At 39.9% G+C, this 19,483-nt stretch overlaps 1 protein-coding gene across 1 annotated transcript in view; it reads left to right on the forward strand.

Annotated features, from left to right (window-relative positions):
* The first annotated feature begins 4,630 nt into the window (after positions 1–4,630).
* ECT2L (epithelial cell transforming 2 like) overlaps positions 4,631–19,483 on the forward strand; it is a 65,473-nt gene continuing 50,620 nt past the window's right edge. The window contains 2 exon segments of the mRNA XM_019648133.1: positions 4,631–4,769; positions 5,943–6,055. Of these exon segments, the coding sequence (XP_019503678.1) occupies positions 4,668–4,769; positions 5,943–6,055 (215 nt within the window). The 5' untranslated portion in view covers positions 4,631–4,667.

Genomic DNA, 19,483 nt, shown 5'->3' on the forward strand with positions numbered 1-19,483 from the left:
AGTCTAGTTGTGGAGGACGTTGCTTCACTGGCCCAAGTTGGTATCATCATTGCGCTCTTCCCAGGTGAGGCAGATCAGTCGCCGGCCACTGGACAGCCACTCACAGTGGCTCTTGGCAGCTCACTCTGGCTGCCAGCCACACACGGTAGCTTATGGCAGCCCACTGCAGCAAGGGCTGCGGCCTACACCATCGCTGGTGACTCAGGGCAGCCCAGCTCCAGGTCGAGCTGTTGTTCACCATCTTAGCTGTAGAGGGCAGTGTCACTGGCCCATGTGGGATCCGAAACGGGGCCCTGCTGCTCAGAGCTGGTGTCCAGGGACCAATTTTTGTATCAGTTATTATTGCTGAATAACAGACCACCCCAAAATTTAGTGGCGTAAAGTAATGATCATTTATTTTCTCATGACCCTGAGTAGACAGTTGTTCTACTCCCTGCACTGCTCATTAGAATCTTCCTTTCCCCACTGCTCTACAGCCCCCTTTGTCATAAGTCAGCTGTCCATATATATGTGAGTCTGTTGCTGGACTCAATTCAACTGTTCTATTGATTTATTTGTCTATTCTTGTGCCAATATCTTATGCTCTTATTGACCCTAGCTTTATAAGAAGTTAAGTCATGGTATCATTCAAAGTAAGTCTTACCACTTTGTTCCTTTTCGAAGCTGCCTTTGCTATTCTTGACCCTGTGCATTTCCATACACATTTTATAATGAATTTGTCACACACACACACACACACACACACACACACACACACACACACTTGCTGGCTTCCGATTGAGATTGTATTGAGTAATAGGTTAGTTTGGTAGAACCAACATCCATACAGATGTATACTCTTATTTATATCTTTAAAATTTTTTCTTGATAAAAAATTTTTAGTATCCTTTTTTATTTAAATTGGATTTCTTTTTAAAAAGAAAGGTTTTGGGGTTTTTTATTGGGGAACAGTGATGGTCATTGGTTACACATTGCTTTCATGCTACAATGGCATAGTTGACTCTTTTTAAAGAGGGCACAGCTCACAGTGGCCCATGCTGGGATCGAACCGGCAACCTTAGTTTTATCAGCACCACGCTCTAACCAACTGAGCTAACTGGCCACTCCTTAAATTCGATTAAAAAAATTTTTTTTTAGAAATGATATATTGTTTTTTAATAAAGATTTGTTGTTACTATACAGAAATACAGATTTTTTTTAATGTTGCCCTATGGACAGCAAGCTTGCTAAATTTAGGCATTAAATCTGTAGATTGTTTAGTATTTTCTACACCAATAAATAGTGAAAATTTTATTTTTTCATTTTTAATTGTTTTACATTTTATTTTATTGCGTTATTACATTGGACAGAACAATGTTGAATAAGGGTGGTAGTAGCTATCAGAGGGCAAGTTTCAACATTTCCTATTAAATGTAATGTTTGCTATATTTCCTATGTCTTTATTTGGGTTAGGAAGTTCTGTTCGAGTCCTAGTTTGTTAAGATTTTTTTGTTATGAACAGGTGTTAAAGCTTTAAAAAATGCACTTTTTTTTGTTTCTTCTGAGATTACCATATAATTTTTCTCCTTTGTTTTGTTAGTGATGATAAGTACATTGATTTTGTAATATTAAACAAATATAAATCCAAGAATAAATCCACCTTGGTGGTGATATAGTATCTTTTATATATATTGCTAGGTTTGGTGTTCTAATATTTTGGTCAGGATTTTTACATCTATGTTTATAATAATAAACCTATAATATTCCTTCCTCGTAAGGTCCTTTTTGGGTTTTGGTATCTAGGTTATGCTGACTTTATAAAAGGACTTGGGAATAATTCCAACTTTTTCTATTCTCTTGAAGATTTTGTGTAAGTTTACAGTTATTTCTTCCTTAAATGCTTGGTAGATACAAATATTGGTTCCAGGAGTAAAGTGCTGCCATAATAACAGCAACAAACTTCAAATTATGTGGCATTAACATGCATGTCTGGCAGCATGAAATTGTTATTGAAATTGTTATTGGACACTTGGAAAGATGGCAATCCATGTTATGCAGTGGAAAAAAATTTGTAAAACTGTAGTCTTGAATAGGGTAAAGGGCATATTATATACCTAATGAGCTTTGTACTTTATGCAAAGAGGCAGAAAATTGATGCTATTAGAACAAGTTCATTACTAATGACTGCATTTGTCAAGATACTATAAGAAATAGAGGAGCCCAGAACATATTTGGCTAGTGTGCAAGTAGGAATATAAAGGAATTCAGAGATAGCCAAAAAACTCAGGTACTTGCAAGGTTGGAAGGTGTAATTGACTCACAACTTCAACTAGTAAAACAGCAGCTGAGAAGGCCTTTGAGCAACACATACTGTTTAAAACTCTGCCTAGCAGCAAGGACCAAGTCAAGGATATGGCTGTCACACTATCATTAGCATCTCTGAATGGAACAAGGCAGTATCCAGCCAATACTTTCAGTTGGAAAAATATCTCAGGGAAGGGAGATGTAGGGTTTGGGTTTCCTAAGGAAGCCTGATAGGCTCAAAATACTTGCAATTAAATTGAGAGAGAGAGAGAGAGAGAGAGAGAGATCTAAAAAAATGTGGCGTGTAGCACTGCCTAGAATCAAATAAATAACTTGAGGTAGATTGTAAGAATGTGGTTTTGTCAAAAGAATCACCAAATTGCAAGGGATTAACCTTTTTATATGTCATTATTCTTCTTTACAAGTGGGAATATTTGTTGAGGTTATCCTTTCCCTGTCCTACCATTATATATATTGTGTATAGAGGGTAGGGCCAGATAACTTAGCTTATTAGTTCAGAGATCTCTAGATCAGGAAGACCTCTATCTGGATTTGTGGATCTGTTATGAATCATTAATATCTCCTGGGACCTAAGCTAAAACTACCGATGAGATGGGTGTGTTTCTTAGGAAATGGATAAATGTATTCCGCATGTGAGAAAAGAAGGAAAGGATCTAAAGGGTGAACTTTGATAGGCTGTATTACTGTTCATGCTCTTGTATAATCATGTTCCCTTGAGTGTGGCTGGACCTAGTGACTTGCTTTTAACTAATAGAATAAACGTGATGGGATATTACTTCTGAGATTAAGTTACAAAGAGTCTGTGGCTTTTCTTTTGTGTGCCTTCTCTGGCTTTTTCACTTGTTCATTCTGATGAAAGTCAGCTGCCATCTGAACTGCCTTCTGGAGAGGCCCATGTGGCAAGGAAGGCAAAGGAGACCTCCAGCCAACAGCCAGTGAGAACTGAGGCCTTCGGTCCAATAGCCCACGAGCAACTGAATCCTGCCAACAACCATATGAATGAGCTTCAGATCCTTCAGATGAGACGAGTCCTGGCCGGTACCTTGACTGCAGCCATATGAGAGACCTTGCAGCAGAGGTACCTATTATGGACTTAATTATATCCCCCCAAATTCATATGTTGAAGCCCTAATCTCCAAGGTGACTATATTTGCAGACAGAACCTATAAGGAGGTAGTAAAAGTTAAATGAGGATGGAGGCATGGGACCTTAATCCAAGAGGACTGGTGTCTTTATAAGGAGAAGAAGAGACACCAGAGATGTGAGTGTGAGTGTGAGTGTGTGTGTGTGTGTGTGTGTGTGTGTGCGCATGTGTGAGAGTGTGTGTGTGTGTGTGTGTGTGTGTGTGTGTGAGTGTGTGCATGTGTGTGTGTGTGTACGCACAGAAGAGCGTGTGTATATGCACAGAAGAGAGGCCTCATGAGGACATAGCGAGAAGATGGCTGTATAGAAGCCAGGAAGAGAGCTGTCACCAGAAACCATCCCTGACAGCACCTTGATCTTGGACTTCTAGCGCCCAGAACTGTGAGAAAATACAATTTTGTTGTTCATGCCACCCCGTCTGTGGCATTCTGTTCTGGCAGCCTGAGGAGACTAAGACTATGTGGTCCTCCACTAAGCTGTGCCTACATTCCTGACCTACAGAAACTTTGAGATAATAAGGGTGTGTTGTGGTTTTTTTTTTTTTTTTAGCTGAGCCATCCCGCCACCTGTTGGCAGCTCACTGGCTGCTCAGCTCGGGCTGGACTCGAACCGCTGTTGCTCAGAGCTCAAACTCTTGAGCGAGCTCTTAACCAACTGAGCCACTCGGCCGGCCCTTAAGGGTGTGTTGTTTTTAGCTGTTAAATTTTGGGAAAATATGTTATGCAGCAATAGATAACTAATACATTAGCCTATTTTTTTTCTCTCTACATTTTTTTAAATTTGTGTCCTCAAAAGATAGAGTGGTGGAGCATTCTCTTTGAGCCCTTCACATTCTTGCTTTCCAAGGAGAGAGAAAGTCAGTATTCCTGGCTGATAAAGAATTATTCCAATTTCTGAGTCTTTCTCCCAGAAAAGTGAAAAAACAACCCTGGCTTAGATTCAAATTTGGGTGCAAGTAGATAAGGACAGAATAAATTACACTAATTTGGCATGCCAGAACTCCCTGTGTATATTTGTATGGATTCTCTTCCATGGAGCTATATATATATTTATATATATATATGAATTGTGGTAATTATATGTATATAAATGAATTGCTGTAATTATATAATTCCTATAAAGACAATATTAATATACTGGATGTTTCTAGGTGATCTTAAGTAAACATCTATTGAAATGAACCTATAGTTTTTAGGACTGGAAGAAAATAATTTGCTGAAATGTCAGCTGGGAATTCTTCCAGGAAATCCCTGGAAATGGAGAGCTTCCACACAAGATTCAGTGCCTGGACACCGTTTAGCAACAAGTCATTAAACAGACAGGTGAGTTACATCCTCTGGAGTAAAACAACTTAGCTTGTAAGGCTAATTTTACTATGATATTTTAGGTCTCATGTTGCCATATTTTTTTTTTTAAGAAAAGTTCTAGAGAATTTAGGTTTTGAGTTACTTTAAGCAAAAATAAATCTACATTTGTCTGCGCCAAACATGGTCTCTTCTCACTCCAGTCCCCAAGTCTTACCTTATGGGAGGCTCAAGATCTGTCTACCCCCTTTCCTCTGTACCTCCAGGGACAAAATAGAAATCTCCAGAGCACACACTTGTTCGCCATAATGGAGGAGGAGAAAAGTGGAGGCGTTTTGGTGGCATTTTGGAGTGGAGGGTGTTAATGTGTATCTCTCTGTGTATTTCTTTCATCCTCTAGTCTCTCCTGTGCCAGCTGCATGGTTTGATGGCCTGGGGATGCCCCCTTTGAAAGGTAGTGCAAGTAGTAGTCATCGAATGGCTCTGTCAGAACTTAATGGAGGTCAGTTGGGTCCTCACAGCTCATGCGTGGTTCAGGCCCATTCACAAGGGAAGGAAACTAGACAGGTTGGGGCCAAAGCCTGAAAAATTAATAAAGCCAGTGAGTTTGTATATGTCACCTGAGCAAAGCTGGACTGAAACCCAGGTTTGGGGGAACACTGGTTCTGGGTGTATGTCTTCCCTGGAGACCCATCTAACAATGGCTATTTAGCAATATTTATTAACTTGCATTTTGGCGGATGCTATGAAGATATAGGACTGTGAGTTAGTGAAACCATACCTACTTCAAATTGCCTTGTTTTCCCAATTAAACAAGTGTAGTCTGTTTGTGTTTTCGAGATGAAATGTTTGGAATCTGTTTCCCCAGGCCACATGAGCTTAGGTAAAAACAAGAGCCGGGGTTATCTCTTTGTTGTGAAAGATGCCTCCCTGGGCAGCTCTGTAATTATATCACCGCAGCCTTTTCCACCAGCCCACCCAGCAAGCCTGGGCTTGTCTGTAGCCCTGAATAGAAGCAGTCTAAGCCAAAGGGAGAGACCCCTGCTGCATATGTGAAAGTGCTTTGTGAACTGTAATGTGCTATGCAAATATTAGCTGAGAGGTTGTTAGATCGCCTAAGGATTGCTTAGCAACTAAGAATATATTAAACTCTACAGAAAAATGTTGGTTTTTTCCCTCCTTCCTTTATAGCTCTTTCTGGAAAGAGTTGCTCTTATAAGTCATTGGTTTGACCTCTGGACTAACAAACAACGTCAAGAATTCTTATTCACGATATTTGTACGATGCACTAAATCACAACTAAGGTAAATGTAGTCTAATGGTGTCATTTTCATTGGTTCTTAGAGAAAATAAAATATAGTAAAATGTTTCTATAACCTTTAAGGGTCTTTTTTTTTCCCCCTAGGAAAAACAAATATAAAGCAATTGATATTTTAAGGTTTATAAATATACTCTTCTAGTGCCGCTTCCTCCTTGAGGGTGAAACGGGATCTTAGGGGCTTTGGTATCTTCCTGCCACAGTGGGGGGTTTAGTTTTTGCAAAAACTTGTAAATAGCTTCGGCCAGTGAATTTTTAACATTCGCTTAGTATATTAGATTCTCCTTGGAGCTATCAGACAGGTAAGAAATTTCAAGTAGATATCTGGTACATAGGTAAACACTCCATAGATATCTGTCACATGAATGGATGGATCTGAAAAATATCTGACAAGTGACCATGGCAGCAACATTTAGAAATAAGGGCAAGACGTGTACAGCAGTGGTCACTGATTGCCACTAGGTCCTTGTTATTATTCTGACCCTGCCCTCCTGTCAGGTAATTTACTTTGAAATACTCCAGCAGAGTCCTATTACTATTTGACAGTGTTAGTTGAAATACCAGGGGTTGCTAGTATCTTGACCAGGCAGGAATACTCTACATGCAGTTAGCATTGTGCTGGAAAGGGTACAGCCTCAGTTATTATCAGATACTTTGCTAATTAGCATAGCAAATATCAGACATTCGAGTTATTATAAGAGCAACTGGTGGCTTGTTAACTTGCCAGATGCATGTTAGAAATGCACTCTGTATGGTGAAACTAAAGGTATTCGGATGTGGGATAGACAGAAATGTTCTAGAGAGCCCTCCAGCATACCTAGACTTGAAGAATCCAGCCAGGCTGGTGGCAGATGCTTGTAAGGATGGTTTTCCAGGATTCATCCCCAAATAAATGGCCTTGTCAGTCTGGGGATTTCTGGTATCCTGAGACCAACAATAAGGGCAGTGACAGAAACCTGTTTCTGGAACTCGTCTTGTTTCTTGTCCTTTCTCAATTGACTGAAACTTTCACCCAAAGGATAGACAGCTGCGACTTCATCAAGCTTACAGAGGAGAGACTGTGTAAAGTAGTTTGGGCCTTTTTACTAACGTTTGCTTACTGAAAGTCTAGGTGTGGCGTAATTTGGTCTTAATGGCTTGCACCACAACGTGGTGATGAAGTTGTTGGGAGAGGTTAACTATTGAACCTCTTAGGTAGCTATCAAAAAGTGCCCAAGAGCTGTACAAGACCAAATTGGATTATTTTACTTTGCAATACCTGCCTCCCACTTTTTCTTGCATTTTTTCCTGCCCATTTCTTGCAATCAGCCATTTCATCTCTCCTAACTACTCGCCCACCTTCTCCGTTGTCACCTTTTTCCTGCATCTGTGGGTGCATAGTTGTCCCTGATGATGTCACACTGAGTCACAGGACACCTTCCTAGCTGTGTTGACAGAGGCTGCAAAGACAAGCCACAGAGAAATAGGCTCTTCAGTCAATGCTTAAAAATCAGGGAAGTGAACTTTTTATTGTAGTCATTGGCTAGGATTCCTTTTCCTGCAACTTTACAGCTTTCAAGATAAGAAAATAATAGACCAAACTTCACATCCATAATAGCTTTGTGGTGTGGTCTCATGTATTATAAACCAAGCTATTTTAGTTGTAACCACTAGAGGTCATTAGAGATCTTGTGGTATACTTTGAGGCTTATTAACATTAAGCCTGACATTTTGTCAATGGAAACTGCATTCTTTGTCTGGTACCTGAATTCTTCTTTCTATGTGACAAAGATATGAAACTCACCTGTTCAGTGAAATTACTTCGCTTTGTTTCACAGCAGCTGTGTTTCTGCAGAGAGCTGTATGTAGTTCACAGTCCCACAAAGCTGTTATTACATAGTCTGGGCTGCTGATTTCAGGGGAAGTTGTATGTCAATTTCTGGTCTGTAGGTTTGGCATCCTGCACTCATCTTTAATTTGTAGTGGTGGTTTTTGTTGTTGAACACCAATCAGTTCACTCCCCAAAGTCTGGATTAAGTCTTTCTTATACTACTTCCTCCCCTTTTCTTTCAGTCAGCCATTTCTTGCCTACCAACATCTGCAGATACCACGTGCTGATAGCCTGATCCAATTTGAACTGTGCTCAATTTTAATTAAATCTAAAAGCCCAACTCACTTTATTTTTTAGATTAAAGTTAGTACAATCAACTTTCAAACATCTTTGTTGAGATATAATTCACAGATATTAAAATTCATCCATTTGAAGAGTACAATTCAATGGCTTTAATATTGGGTTGTCGGAAAAGTTATGACACACTTTTTCTGTTATTTTTTAATTTTATTTCATTTTTATTTTTTTTAGCTGAGCCATCCTGTGCAGCTCAGCAGCAGCTCAGCTCAGGCTGGGCATTGAACCGCTGTTGCTCAGAGCTTATTAAACTCTTGAGCGAGCTCTTAACCAACTGAGCCACTCGGCTGGCCCTTATTTTTTCTGTTTTTTGTTGCAAAAATGCGTCATGACTTTTCCAACAACCCAATAAAATCACAGAGTTGTGCCACCATCACCACGATCTGAGTTTAGAAGATTTCCATCACCCCAAAAAAGAAACCCCTGACCTATTAGCAGAATCTCTTCATCTCCATCTCCCAGCACTGGGCAACCATTAATCCACCTTCTGTTTCTATAAATTTGCCTTTTCTGGACTTCTTATATAAATGTAATCATACAATATATGTTCTTCTGTGATTGGCTACTTTCATGTATTATAAGGTTCTCAAGGTTTATCCATTTTTTGGAGGCATATATTAGCACGTCTTTCCTTTTTATTGCCAGATAATATTCCATTGAATGAATATGCCATATTTTATCCATTCATCAGTTGATGGGCATTTGGATTGTTTCCACATTTTGGGTATTGTGAATAATGCTGCTATGAACATCTGTGTACAAGTTTTTCCATTATGGAAGTCTTTATTTCTTTTAGGTACATACCTAGGAATGGAATTGCTGGGTCAAATGGTGACAGGGCAATCACCTTTTAATTATTAAGCATTTCTTTTGAATCATATTTATTCCTACAGTCCTTGTTCCCCCATAACTGTGAATAACCTTGTGAATAAATGAGATAATTTATCATTGTTCAAATGCCTGAAATCTTTACACTTAAGCTAGGCTATTTTTTGTGCAAAATACCTTGTTTTCAAGGCAGAGAAGCCATTGTTTTAAATGTTTTGTTCTATAATTTCTGAAAACTATTGTTTTATTTCAGGCAGTTACAGCTATAAAGCTTAAACAAGATATTGCAGTATTGGTCAGAAATATGTTGTCACAACTTTCTTTAAAGGTTTCTTGTTACTCTCTAAGAGATATATTCAAATATCTAAGATTTTCCCTTTCTGTCCTAATAAGTATTCCATATTGTTAAGATTTAAGATTTCTTAAATGGAGTTTTATGATATTTAAGACATTTTAAAAAAGTTCAGCTTTTTAAACCATCCCTCTGGCAAATTCTCCTTCTCACTTCAACTTAAGTGTCACCTTTCCTGGGAAGGCTTCCCTGCTCACCTTTCACCCCCAGCAATTTTTACAAACCTCTATCATGGCGTTTCCCCCAATACATTACGCTTATATGGCCACATGTCTAATGGTTTCCAGGGGTGTCGTCCCCAGCCACTGGATTAGGCTGACCTTTCCTGTGACTCCTTAAAGGAAACTGAGCTGTTTGTGTCTGTCACACTTCAAGGAACCCATGAGAAGTTTGCATGAGTCTCCTAGCCACACTGGTGAGACCGGTTTCAAATCGCCTCTGCTCCTTACCCGGTAACACCTTATACAAAGGCCTTGCACTCCAGGGCTGGAGCAGTTCAAACTTGTAGCTTTCCCTGGTGGGTGGGGCAGCATTCATGCAAATTCATTCCCAAGAAATGGATACATTGTCTGTGTGTGTGTGTGTGTGTGTGTGTGTGTGTGTGTGTGTGTGTNTGTGTGTGTGTGTGTGTGTGTGTGTGTGTGTGTGTGTGTGTGTCTGTCAGGGACAGGGACAGGGAGGGGGAGATAATGAACAGTGAAGGGGAGATAATGAACAGTGAAGGATTAGCGATCATTATTTGTCTCCCTTACAGCTGATTGGAAATGGGGTTGGAGGGCAGAAAAATGTACCGGCCAATATACAGTCAAGAGAGCACACGCCCCAAATCCCACTTCACTATATCCGCTGCTCTTTCCAAGCAGCCCCTGGGAGAGCTCAGTGAGGCTGTGTATCTCAGTTGTGAACTGTGAAGAAATCTTATATATAAATTTTTCAGAAACAACATACTCCTGGGTTAATTTTGAATGGAGAACAGGTAGAAAACAACTACATCACTGTGAGTTACTGAATGTCCATTTGAAAGAATATTTCTGTGTGGAGGCGGTGGATAGGAGGAGAGGGTCTGCAGAGACACGCTGAGGTTCTAAATATCTAACATGGTCTTGAAGTTTTGGTCATCCTGACTCTTCCCCACCCTTAGCCCATATTCTGGACATGTTCCTATCCTTTCACATAGACCAGATGGGCATAGGTAATGGGCATATATTAGCATTTGTTGTTGGGGTGGTTTGAGGGATGGATGAAGCTAAGAAAGAAAATCCTTGAGTTTAAAAGGAGAAATGGACAACCCAACGCTGTTTTATTGGGCGGGGATGGTGACAGAGGGACAGTGGAGAGTGGGACGGTCATTGGCTATATTAAGTAAACCTGTGCACTTGAAGTTCTCACTTCCCATTTTATAAACTGTGCCCCTCTCCCTTAACAATGTTTAACTTATCTCTGTAGCACTTAGCACCACCTGACATCCGGTGGTACACAATGCTTGGTGGTTTCTTTATGGTCTGCCTACTCCGCTGGAATGTAGCTCCTTGAGGGCAAGAACTTTTTCTGGTGACTCTCTCTGACACTTAAGCAATGCCAGGCACATAGTAGTCACTCAATAAATGCGTGTTGAATGAATGAAGATGTCTAAAAGACTCCTAATTACAACAATAACAAAAAGATAATAAAAAAAATTTTTTTCATTTGATAGTTCTCAGGAGGAAAGAATTTTTCAAGATATTACAAGATTTTGAATAGAGATTACTAAGACTTTGCTTCATTCAAGACTTTTCATTATTTCATTCAAGACTTCTAAAAAGCAATCCAAAATTACACACAGTAATAATACCCAAGGGTGCCATGCCATACAACTCCCGGGGATGCTATTTCACGCTGTCTTCTGTGTGAATGGCACCTCTAGAAGTTCATTGCACAACTTCCCAAATGCAGCAATATTGTAAATGACAATACTACCAGCCGTTTATAAACCACATGATATTAGCTTCCGGATATACCAAGTGGCCTTCTACTCTCTGCACAGGAGTCAAATTCAGATAATTCATGGGAAAATGGAGACAAGGTGTTAAGAGACTATTTGTCTGTATTCTGTATTGAAGAACCACTTCAGGAAATGTTTGGAAGGTTACAGCAGAGTAAGTGTGGACGTGGCTGCCCATGAGACCTAAATGGCCCAGCAAGTTTTAGAAGCAAAAGCGACATGCCCGTAGTACAGGAAGCACTCCGTGAATGTTTGTCATCATTCCTCCCAGCCTCTCTGTGCATTTATTCGATGTCATGGTCAGAATGTTTTCCATTGCAAATAACAGAAATGGGATTCAAATCAGTTTAAGAAGAAATGGGAATTTATTGACTTTTAAGATTTGTCTAGCTTCAGGCTGCCTAAATCCTTGGATTCAAACTATGTTACCAGAGCGTTCTCTCTCTCTCTCTCTCTCTCTCTCTCTCTCTCTCTCTCTCTCTCCCTTTCTCTTAGCTCTGCTTCCCTACATGTGTTGCATGACACTAAAAAGATAAGTGCAAGACCATTAATAAATTATAAATTTATATTAAAGAACAGTAAAAGAAAAAAAATCCTGCATAAATAGATCGATGTGCCATGTTTAAAGATGACAGTTCTCTCCAAATTAATCTTCAAGTTCAAGTCAATCTCAATACAAATCCCTAAATAGGATTTTTCTTATGGACCTTGAGAAACTGATTCTGAAGTCAATCCAGAAAAAAAAAAGGACAATAACTAAGAGAAATTTTAAATATGAAGAAAAAAATCAGTAAGAATTGCATTACCAGGTAATAAGACCACTTTTATCCATTAAAAAAAAAAATGTCCCTATGACCCAGCAATTCCACTTCTGGGTATTTATCCAAAGAAAACAAAAACACTGATTTGAAAAGATATATGTACTCCTATATTCATTGCAGCACTATTTACAATAGCCAAGATATGGAAGCAACCTAGGTGCCCATCAGTAAATGAATGGATAAAAAAGATGTGGTATATATATTCAATAGAATATTACTCAGCAATATAAAAGAATGAAATCTTGCCATTTGTGACAACATGGATGGACATAGAGGGAATTGTACTAAGCAAAATAAGTTAGACAGAGAAAGACAAATACCATATGATTTCACTTATATGTGGAATCTAAAACAAACAAACAAACCCAAAACAAACAAAACAAAACACAAACAGACTCAGGTACAAAGAACAAACATGGTTGCCAGAGGAGAGGGGTGGGGGTGGGGGGGGTTGAAAAAGGGGAAGGGGAAGAGGAGGTACACATTTCCAGTTATAAAGTATGTAAGCCATAGGGATGTAGTGTACAACACAGGGAACATAGTCGATAATATTGTAACAACTTTGCATGATGATAGATGATTAATAGACTTACCATGCTGGTCACGTCGTAAGGTACAGAAATGTTGAATCACTACGTTGTACACCTCAAACTAACACAATATTATATGCCAACTATATAGTAAAACATTTAAAAAATATATTAGGACTTACTATAAAAAATAAAATAACCTTAAAAAAATACCCCCAAGTAGCATTTTAAATGGAAAGACAAGCAAGGACTGAGATAAGAGCTCTGAAGGAAAGGGGCCGGCATCTACAAAGGTTGGGTTGCTCAGATGCTGAGGCAGCTGGGTTGATTTTTCCTCTTCTTTCTTCACTCCCTGTTTAGTGGGCTGGCCTCTTGATTACCTTTGCGCCGACGCCATTCCACTTTTTCTCTCCTTCTTCCTGAGAGAAGCCCTGTTTTCCTCAGGTATCACCAAGAGTGACTCAGGATAGGAAAGAATCATAATAATTTCATCCCCTTTGGTGGTGTCTGGTTTCGGATAGGTTGTGTGGATATTAATTCTGTCCAAGGAAACCTAAGAGAGTGGCTGCTACAGAGCTTCTGGGAGCATTTTCTGCACTCTCAAGAGGACTTAAATAGGGACATGAAGAAGGGACATGCCCTCTTCAACCTCCTACTCTGTGGCTTCCATTGTGTGAGGGTCTATGCACACAATAGGTAGTTATTTGGAAACCACCTCAGGGGATAAACCACGCCTGAGGACCAAGCAAACTGTTGAGTAGGTGAAGTGAAAATATGGAAAACCTGTGACGTGGTGACATCACTGAGTCTGAAATTTACTAGTCCTGGAGCTGCCATGAGTTTCCTTATTGTTTAAGAAAAGTGAAAGGAAGATAAATTGGTTTAAAACGTGGTCCATAATAGTCCATTTATCTATGCCTTTTTCATCTTTCACTTGTGATACTACTTAATGGTTTTAGAATGTGTTCTGTTGTAAGTTACCCTAAACTTGATACACATAAGAATGGAAATATTTTATTCCTATATAACTGAAAAATCCATAAGAAAGTTTGGCTGCGGTTGAAGCTTGATCCAGAGGTTCAGTATTCACACCAATAGCTTGTTTCTTTCTGTCCCCCTGTTCTGCCTTTGTTACTCATGGCTTCATTATGACGTTTCCCCCATTGTGTTCCAAAGAAAAAAAGAGTTTCTTTGCTTGGGTTTCACTCAACTTGGACTAAGTTTATGTTCATGCCCCTCTTCTGACTAATGGCTGTGGCCAGGGGATTAACCCACAGGAATTGACTTAGCATTGACTTTGTGCTTTGTGGAGGCGGGGATGGAGTCAGCTTCTGTACAGCCACATGGACCACCAAATAAAAACTGAGATTATTTTACCCAAAGAAGGGGAAGTAAATGATCGGCGGCAAAAGCTAAAGTCTACCCATCTATCATTCAACAAATATTTACTGAGTGCCTACTGTGTGCCTAGCACAGTTCTGGGTGCATGGGATTCAATTTAGAGTATAAAAGGTTCCTGCCCTCTGAATTTCATATTTTAGTAGACTAAAACTTGTCATAAAATACAAAAAGGGGAATGTCCATGCCTCTCACTATATATTTGACCGTACAACTTAGCACCACTGTAAATATTTTGGAGTGTTTTTCACATCTCAGAAGTTAGAGCAGTGTGGTTATTACACAATGGCCTCCATATACGAGTATGTCCACGTGGCAGTCCCTGGAACCTGTGAAAGTCACCTCATATGGCAAAGGGACCATGCAGATATGGTTAAGGATTATGAGATGGGGGGATTGTCCTGCATTATCGGGACTCACTATAATCGCAGTGGTCCTTACAAGCGATGTACAAGACATCTGAGTCAGAAGAGAAGACGATGTGATGATGAAGCAGGGGAGGGTCCTGTGCTGCTGTCTTTAAAGATGGAGGAAAGGTTCCATGAGCTGGGGAATACAGGCAGCTACTAGAAACCAAAAAAGGCAAGGAAACAGATCCCCGCCTCAGAGCCTCCAGAAGGAACCAGCCCTGCCAACACCTTGACTGTAGCCAGGTGCAACCGATTTCAGACTTCCGACCCCCAGAACTTTAAGAGAATAAATTCATGTTGCTTTAAGCCACTAAGTTGGTGGTGATTTGTTATAGTGACAACAGGAAATTAATACAAGCAGCGATTTATCTCTTTATATGTTCAGCTTTTATTATGTTTTCCCCTCTGTATTCTAATTTACACGCATTTATTTAGCCCCTGCCAAGTTATATGCACTATACTAGGTGCTGGAACAGAGCAGCAGATGAGACAGACACGGTGCTTTGTTTTATGGGGCGTATAGTCCAGTGGAGGAGACGGACATTAAATGGTGAGGGCGTCCACACCAGGACTGAGTTTGGGGATCAGCAAGAATGGAAACACAAAAGTAGTGCTTACATTACACTACGGTGCTCATCAAGTATAAAGGATACAGGTTTCAGCAAGGCTATGAGATGGCATTAAGTAGGGAGTGACAGCAGCCTCCCATAGGGAAGTGTTTGGGCAGCAAGAATGGTCATCCTGATAGGGAGTGGGGGGGTTCTGGCAGTACCCCCAGAAATATCACCCTAAATCCTCTATCATCACCTTATATAGTTACCCATACTGGTGCAAAAATAGCTTTTTACTAGCCACATGACTTGTATCTACCATGCTCGTTCCAGATAAAGTTCCTTGCTCCTTCTCCAACACCATAATGCTTCCTTGGCCACAGTTATATTGTAGAATAACTGGGAAAGTCATGTTACAATTATAGAACAACGGCATGTCTGTGTGCATGCATTATTCTTTATTTTCCACAATCCAAGATAGGCCGGGCTAGCTCAGTAGATATCAAGTAAAGAGCTACGACTTTGCTAAGTGACAAAGGAACAGTAACAGGGACCTCATCTCGTCCAGCGCATTGGGGGAGCCTTCACTGAGGATTTGACTTTTACTCTGGAGCTTGAAGATAGAGTCGGAGTGAGACAGGTAAAGACTAGGAGGATGTGTGTCCTGGAGGGGACGTGTATGGAAGACTTGGGCCTTTTTGTCTATTCAATAGTAAGTACTACCAGGCTTTTGTAGAATAGAAGCGTTGGAAAACGGGGATAAACAAAACGAGGAAAATATCAATCACTCACAATCCCACCACCCAGATCTACCCTTCTGATTTTGTGTGTGTATGTGCATCCATATTAACGATGAATCTGAATATACAAATTATTTTTAAATCTTTTTATCAAAACTCTTCAATCACCCCTCATAATGACTTCACCCACACCCACCTTGCTCTCTTATTCACTGAAGACTTTAGCACCTGGTTCTCCATTTCCTTTATACCCCAATCCCAGTTATTATTCTGCGCGACAATGACTTCCGCGTGGAAACCCACCTAATCCAGGCCATTACCATGCCACGGAGCATTTGTGACACCACCAGACGAGACTACGGGGGTGCTATCTATGCAACTAGAAAACAGGGGCCTCTGCCAAAGCCACTCGCCCCTCTCCAGTCCGCCTCTCCAAGCTGGTCTCCCAGTCATTTTCATCACAATTTTGGTAGCTTCTTTCCATTTCTTATCAGAAATGTAAGAGCAGAGAATTAGATTCAAGTTCCATATTCCTGAGCCTTGTTATTTTTGCAAAGTACACATTGTACATTCAGCAGCACACTGCACAGCATTATCATGAATTATTTAAATGAATCTATCCTTGTCACAACAAATGAGCAAAGCACATTTTGTTCATTGTCTCCTTATATGTTGTTATTTCTCTTCACAAATTTCTTACTTTGCCACCTTAACCTAAAATGCAATGAGCCGCAGTCATTACTGAAAGCTACCCTAGTTCTGTTCCTTAACATACTGATTTTTTTTATGTGACTGAAGCATTTTCTTTCCTTCTCGCTTAAGATTCATTATACTTGAGAGTGTCCTTGTAGCAGCACAGACTAGGAACAAATATTTAAAAAGGAATTCAGATGCACTTCTTCTCTTTTGCTCCACTGGGATGGAACAGTAAGATGCTATGGGGTGGGAAGGGCGATGGGGACGAAAACTCCAAAGATACTGAGACCCATCTTTGAAAAGGAGGTTAAAAATATTTCTGTTTTGCATCTTGTTTTATTGGTCTATTTTATAATTCCAAATGAGAGCAAATTGTCTGTCAAGGGCCAGTGAAAGAATTGTGAAGCCTCCCTCAGGCAGTGAGGAGTTAGGTCTGGGATTCATGGGGATTAACTGTTCTTGGTATTGTCACAGTTTCATTCAGCTTGAATGTTACCAATACTAAGACCCCAAAGTGACACTTTGTTGGTGAATACTATATGCTGCTAGTATATGCACAGCTTCATCTATACCCTCCTTTTTTATCTCTCTCTCTATCGCATACACACACACACACACACACACACACAGACTTTCCCCATACTGACATTCCAACAGGTTCATCTTAAGCCAATCTATTCTGTTTCAGGTTGTGACAAAGCTGCATGGACAGGGATCAAGAAGAACAGTGATTTAAAATAAAGCCAGGGCAGTAGGAACACATAACATAATAAACAATCATTAAACCTTGGAACTGAGGCAGGTAGCCTCTTCTTTAAAAACCAAAAAAAAAAGGTAACTTTTTATTTTGCAATAATTATTAACTTACAGAAAATTTGCAAAAATAGTATGAGTAATTCCTTATAGTTTTCACCTGGATTCCTCAGTTGTTACCATTTTACCATTTTTGCCTTATTATTCCAAATCATTTGAGAGTAAGTTTTAAATGTGAGTATTTCAGTATGTCCTAATACATAAGGACACTCTGTTGAAAATCAAAGTGCAGCCTCCAATATCAGAATATCAGCATTGATACAGCATCTAACCCATCGACTCCATTCAGTACTCCTGATTGTTCCAACATGTCCTTTATAACTGTGCTTTCTTTCTCAGTCCGGAATCCAGTCCAGGGTCACCTATTGTATCTAGTTTCCATGTCTATGTCCACCTCCGATGTGGAACAATGGCTCGGTTTCCTGGTCTTTTCCCACTTGACACTTTTGAAGAGTACAGACCTGCTACTTTGTCGAATGACCTTCAGTTTGTGGTTGGCTGACTATTTCCTCAAGATTACATTCAGGTTTTACGTCCTTGGCAGGAACAACCTAGAAGTGATGCTGTGCTCTTCTCAGTGGGCTGCATTCGGGGCCTCCTATATTCCATTGCTTGTGATGTTGACTTTACCACTGGGTTAAGATAGGTAATTATTAAGTATTTCGTACTTATTAATTAATAAGTGACTAAAAAGTATTTGAGTGATTAGCTTTAAATCAATTAGAAATACTTAAGTCTATGGAAATATCCTGTTTCACATCAAACTTTCACCTACTCGCTTTAGCGTCCATTGATGATTCTTATCTGAAGCAATTAATACTATGTCAAGTGGTGATTTTCTAATTTCTTAATTCTTTCTACGTGTATTTGTTGGTGTTCTGTTGTAAGCTAGAGATTTTCTTTCTTCCAAGACTTGCAGCTGAGGCTCCAGTTAGGTCAGCAGTTTGGGTAAATTTTTTTTTTTTTAATTTTTTTTTTAGCTGAGCCATCCTGCTACCTGTTGGCAGCTCAGCGGCTGCTCAGCTCGGGCTGGACTCGAACTGCTGTTGCTCAGAGCTCAAGCTCTTGAGCGAGCTCTTAACCAACTGAGCCACTCGGCCGGCCCAGTTTGGGTAAATTTATGGTCAAGACTGTCTCTGGGTCTGATGGATGTACAGTAACCTGTTCATGAAGGTAACCAGGGTCTTGTCACTAACTGGAGGTGCCATTTTTACTTCACATTGGAACAGTCTGAGGCTTGACCCCACTCTATGGGAATTTCGGTCAGAGAAGACCCACTGCAGGATGAAATCTGTTAAGACTCATGACTTTTCTTTCAATGAGTTCATCAACGGTATGTCCATTAGGACTCACTAACAGGGCAGCAGTAGCCACTTAGCAGTGAGAAAAAGTTCTATAGTTTCAGGTAAATGAGTTCTGGTAGGTTCTTATTGCCAAAGTTTCCAATCAGCTGTGAGATTGGTCACAAATGTCTATCATTCCATTAAGTTTGGAGGAGACTAGGGCTCCCAGGGAAGAATTTCATTTACGGATACCTGGATTGCTTCCAAACTTGCTTGTTTTAGCGATTCGTATTCAACTGTGACCACCTATCTGGTGGCTTGGTACTATAGCAGACGTTTATTGCAAATATCTAAAGAGGACAATCAGGTATTAAATAATATCATTCATTTATTTATTTATTTATTTATTTATTTATTTATTTATTTATTTATTTATTTATTTATTTATTTATTATCTTGTTTTATTTTTTTGGTAGTTGGTGGCTGCAGGGCCAGCAGTACATCTTTCATGGGCTAGGAAATGTCTTTTTGGTCTAAGGCCTATATAACCCTCAAGATGATCACTTGGGTAGGGCCTTGGATTTTGTATTCATTCAAGATCCATCTGTACTTAGGTGGCTTGAAATGTAACATAAGAAGTTTTCTTGATGGGCAACATATTAAAAAGTGTTATTTATATATGTCACATTAAGAAATTACTGTTTAGGGCCGGCTGAGTGGTGTGTTGGTTAAGAGCTGGCTTGGGATGCCAGAAGGCTCCGGTTCGGATCCCACATATGAGGGCCAGTGACACTGCCCTCTACAGCTAAGATGCTGAACAACAGCTCAACCTGGAGCTGGGCTG

This window comes from Hipposideros armiger, unplaced genomic scaffold, assembly GCF_001890085.2.
Source record: "Hipposideros armiger isolate ML-2016 unplaced genomic scaffold, ASM189008v1 scaffold_120, whole genome shotgun sequence".
NCBI classification, from domain to species: domain Eukaryota; kingdom Metazoa; phylum Chordata; class Mammalia; order Chiroptera; family Hipposideridae; genus Hipposideros; species Hipposideros armiger.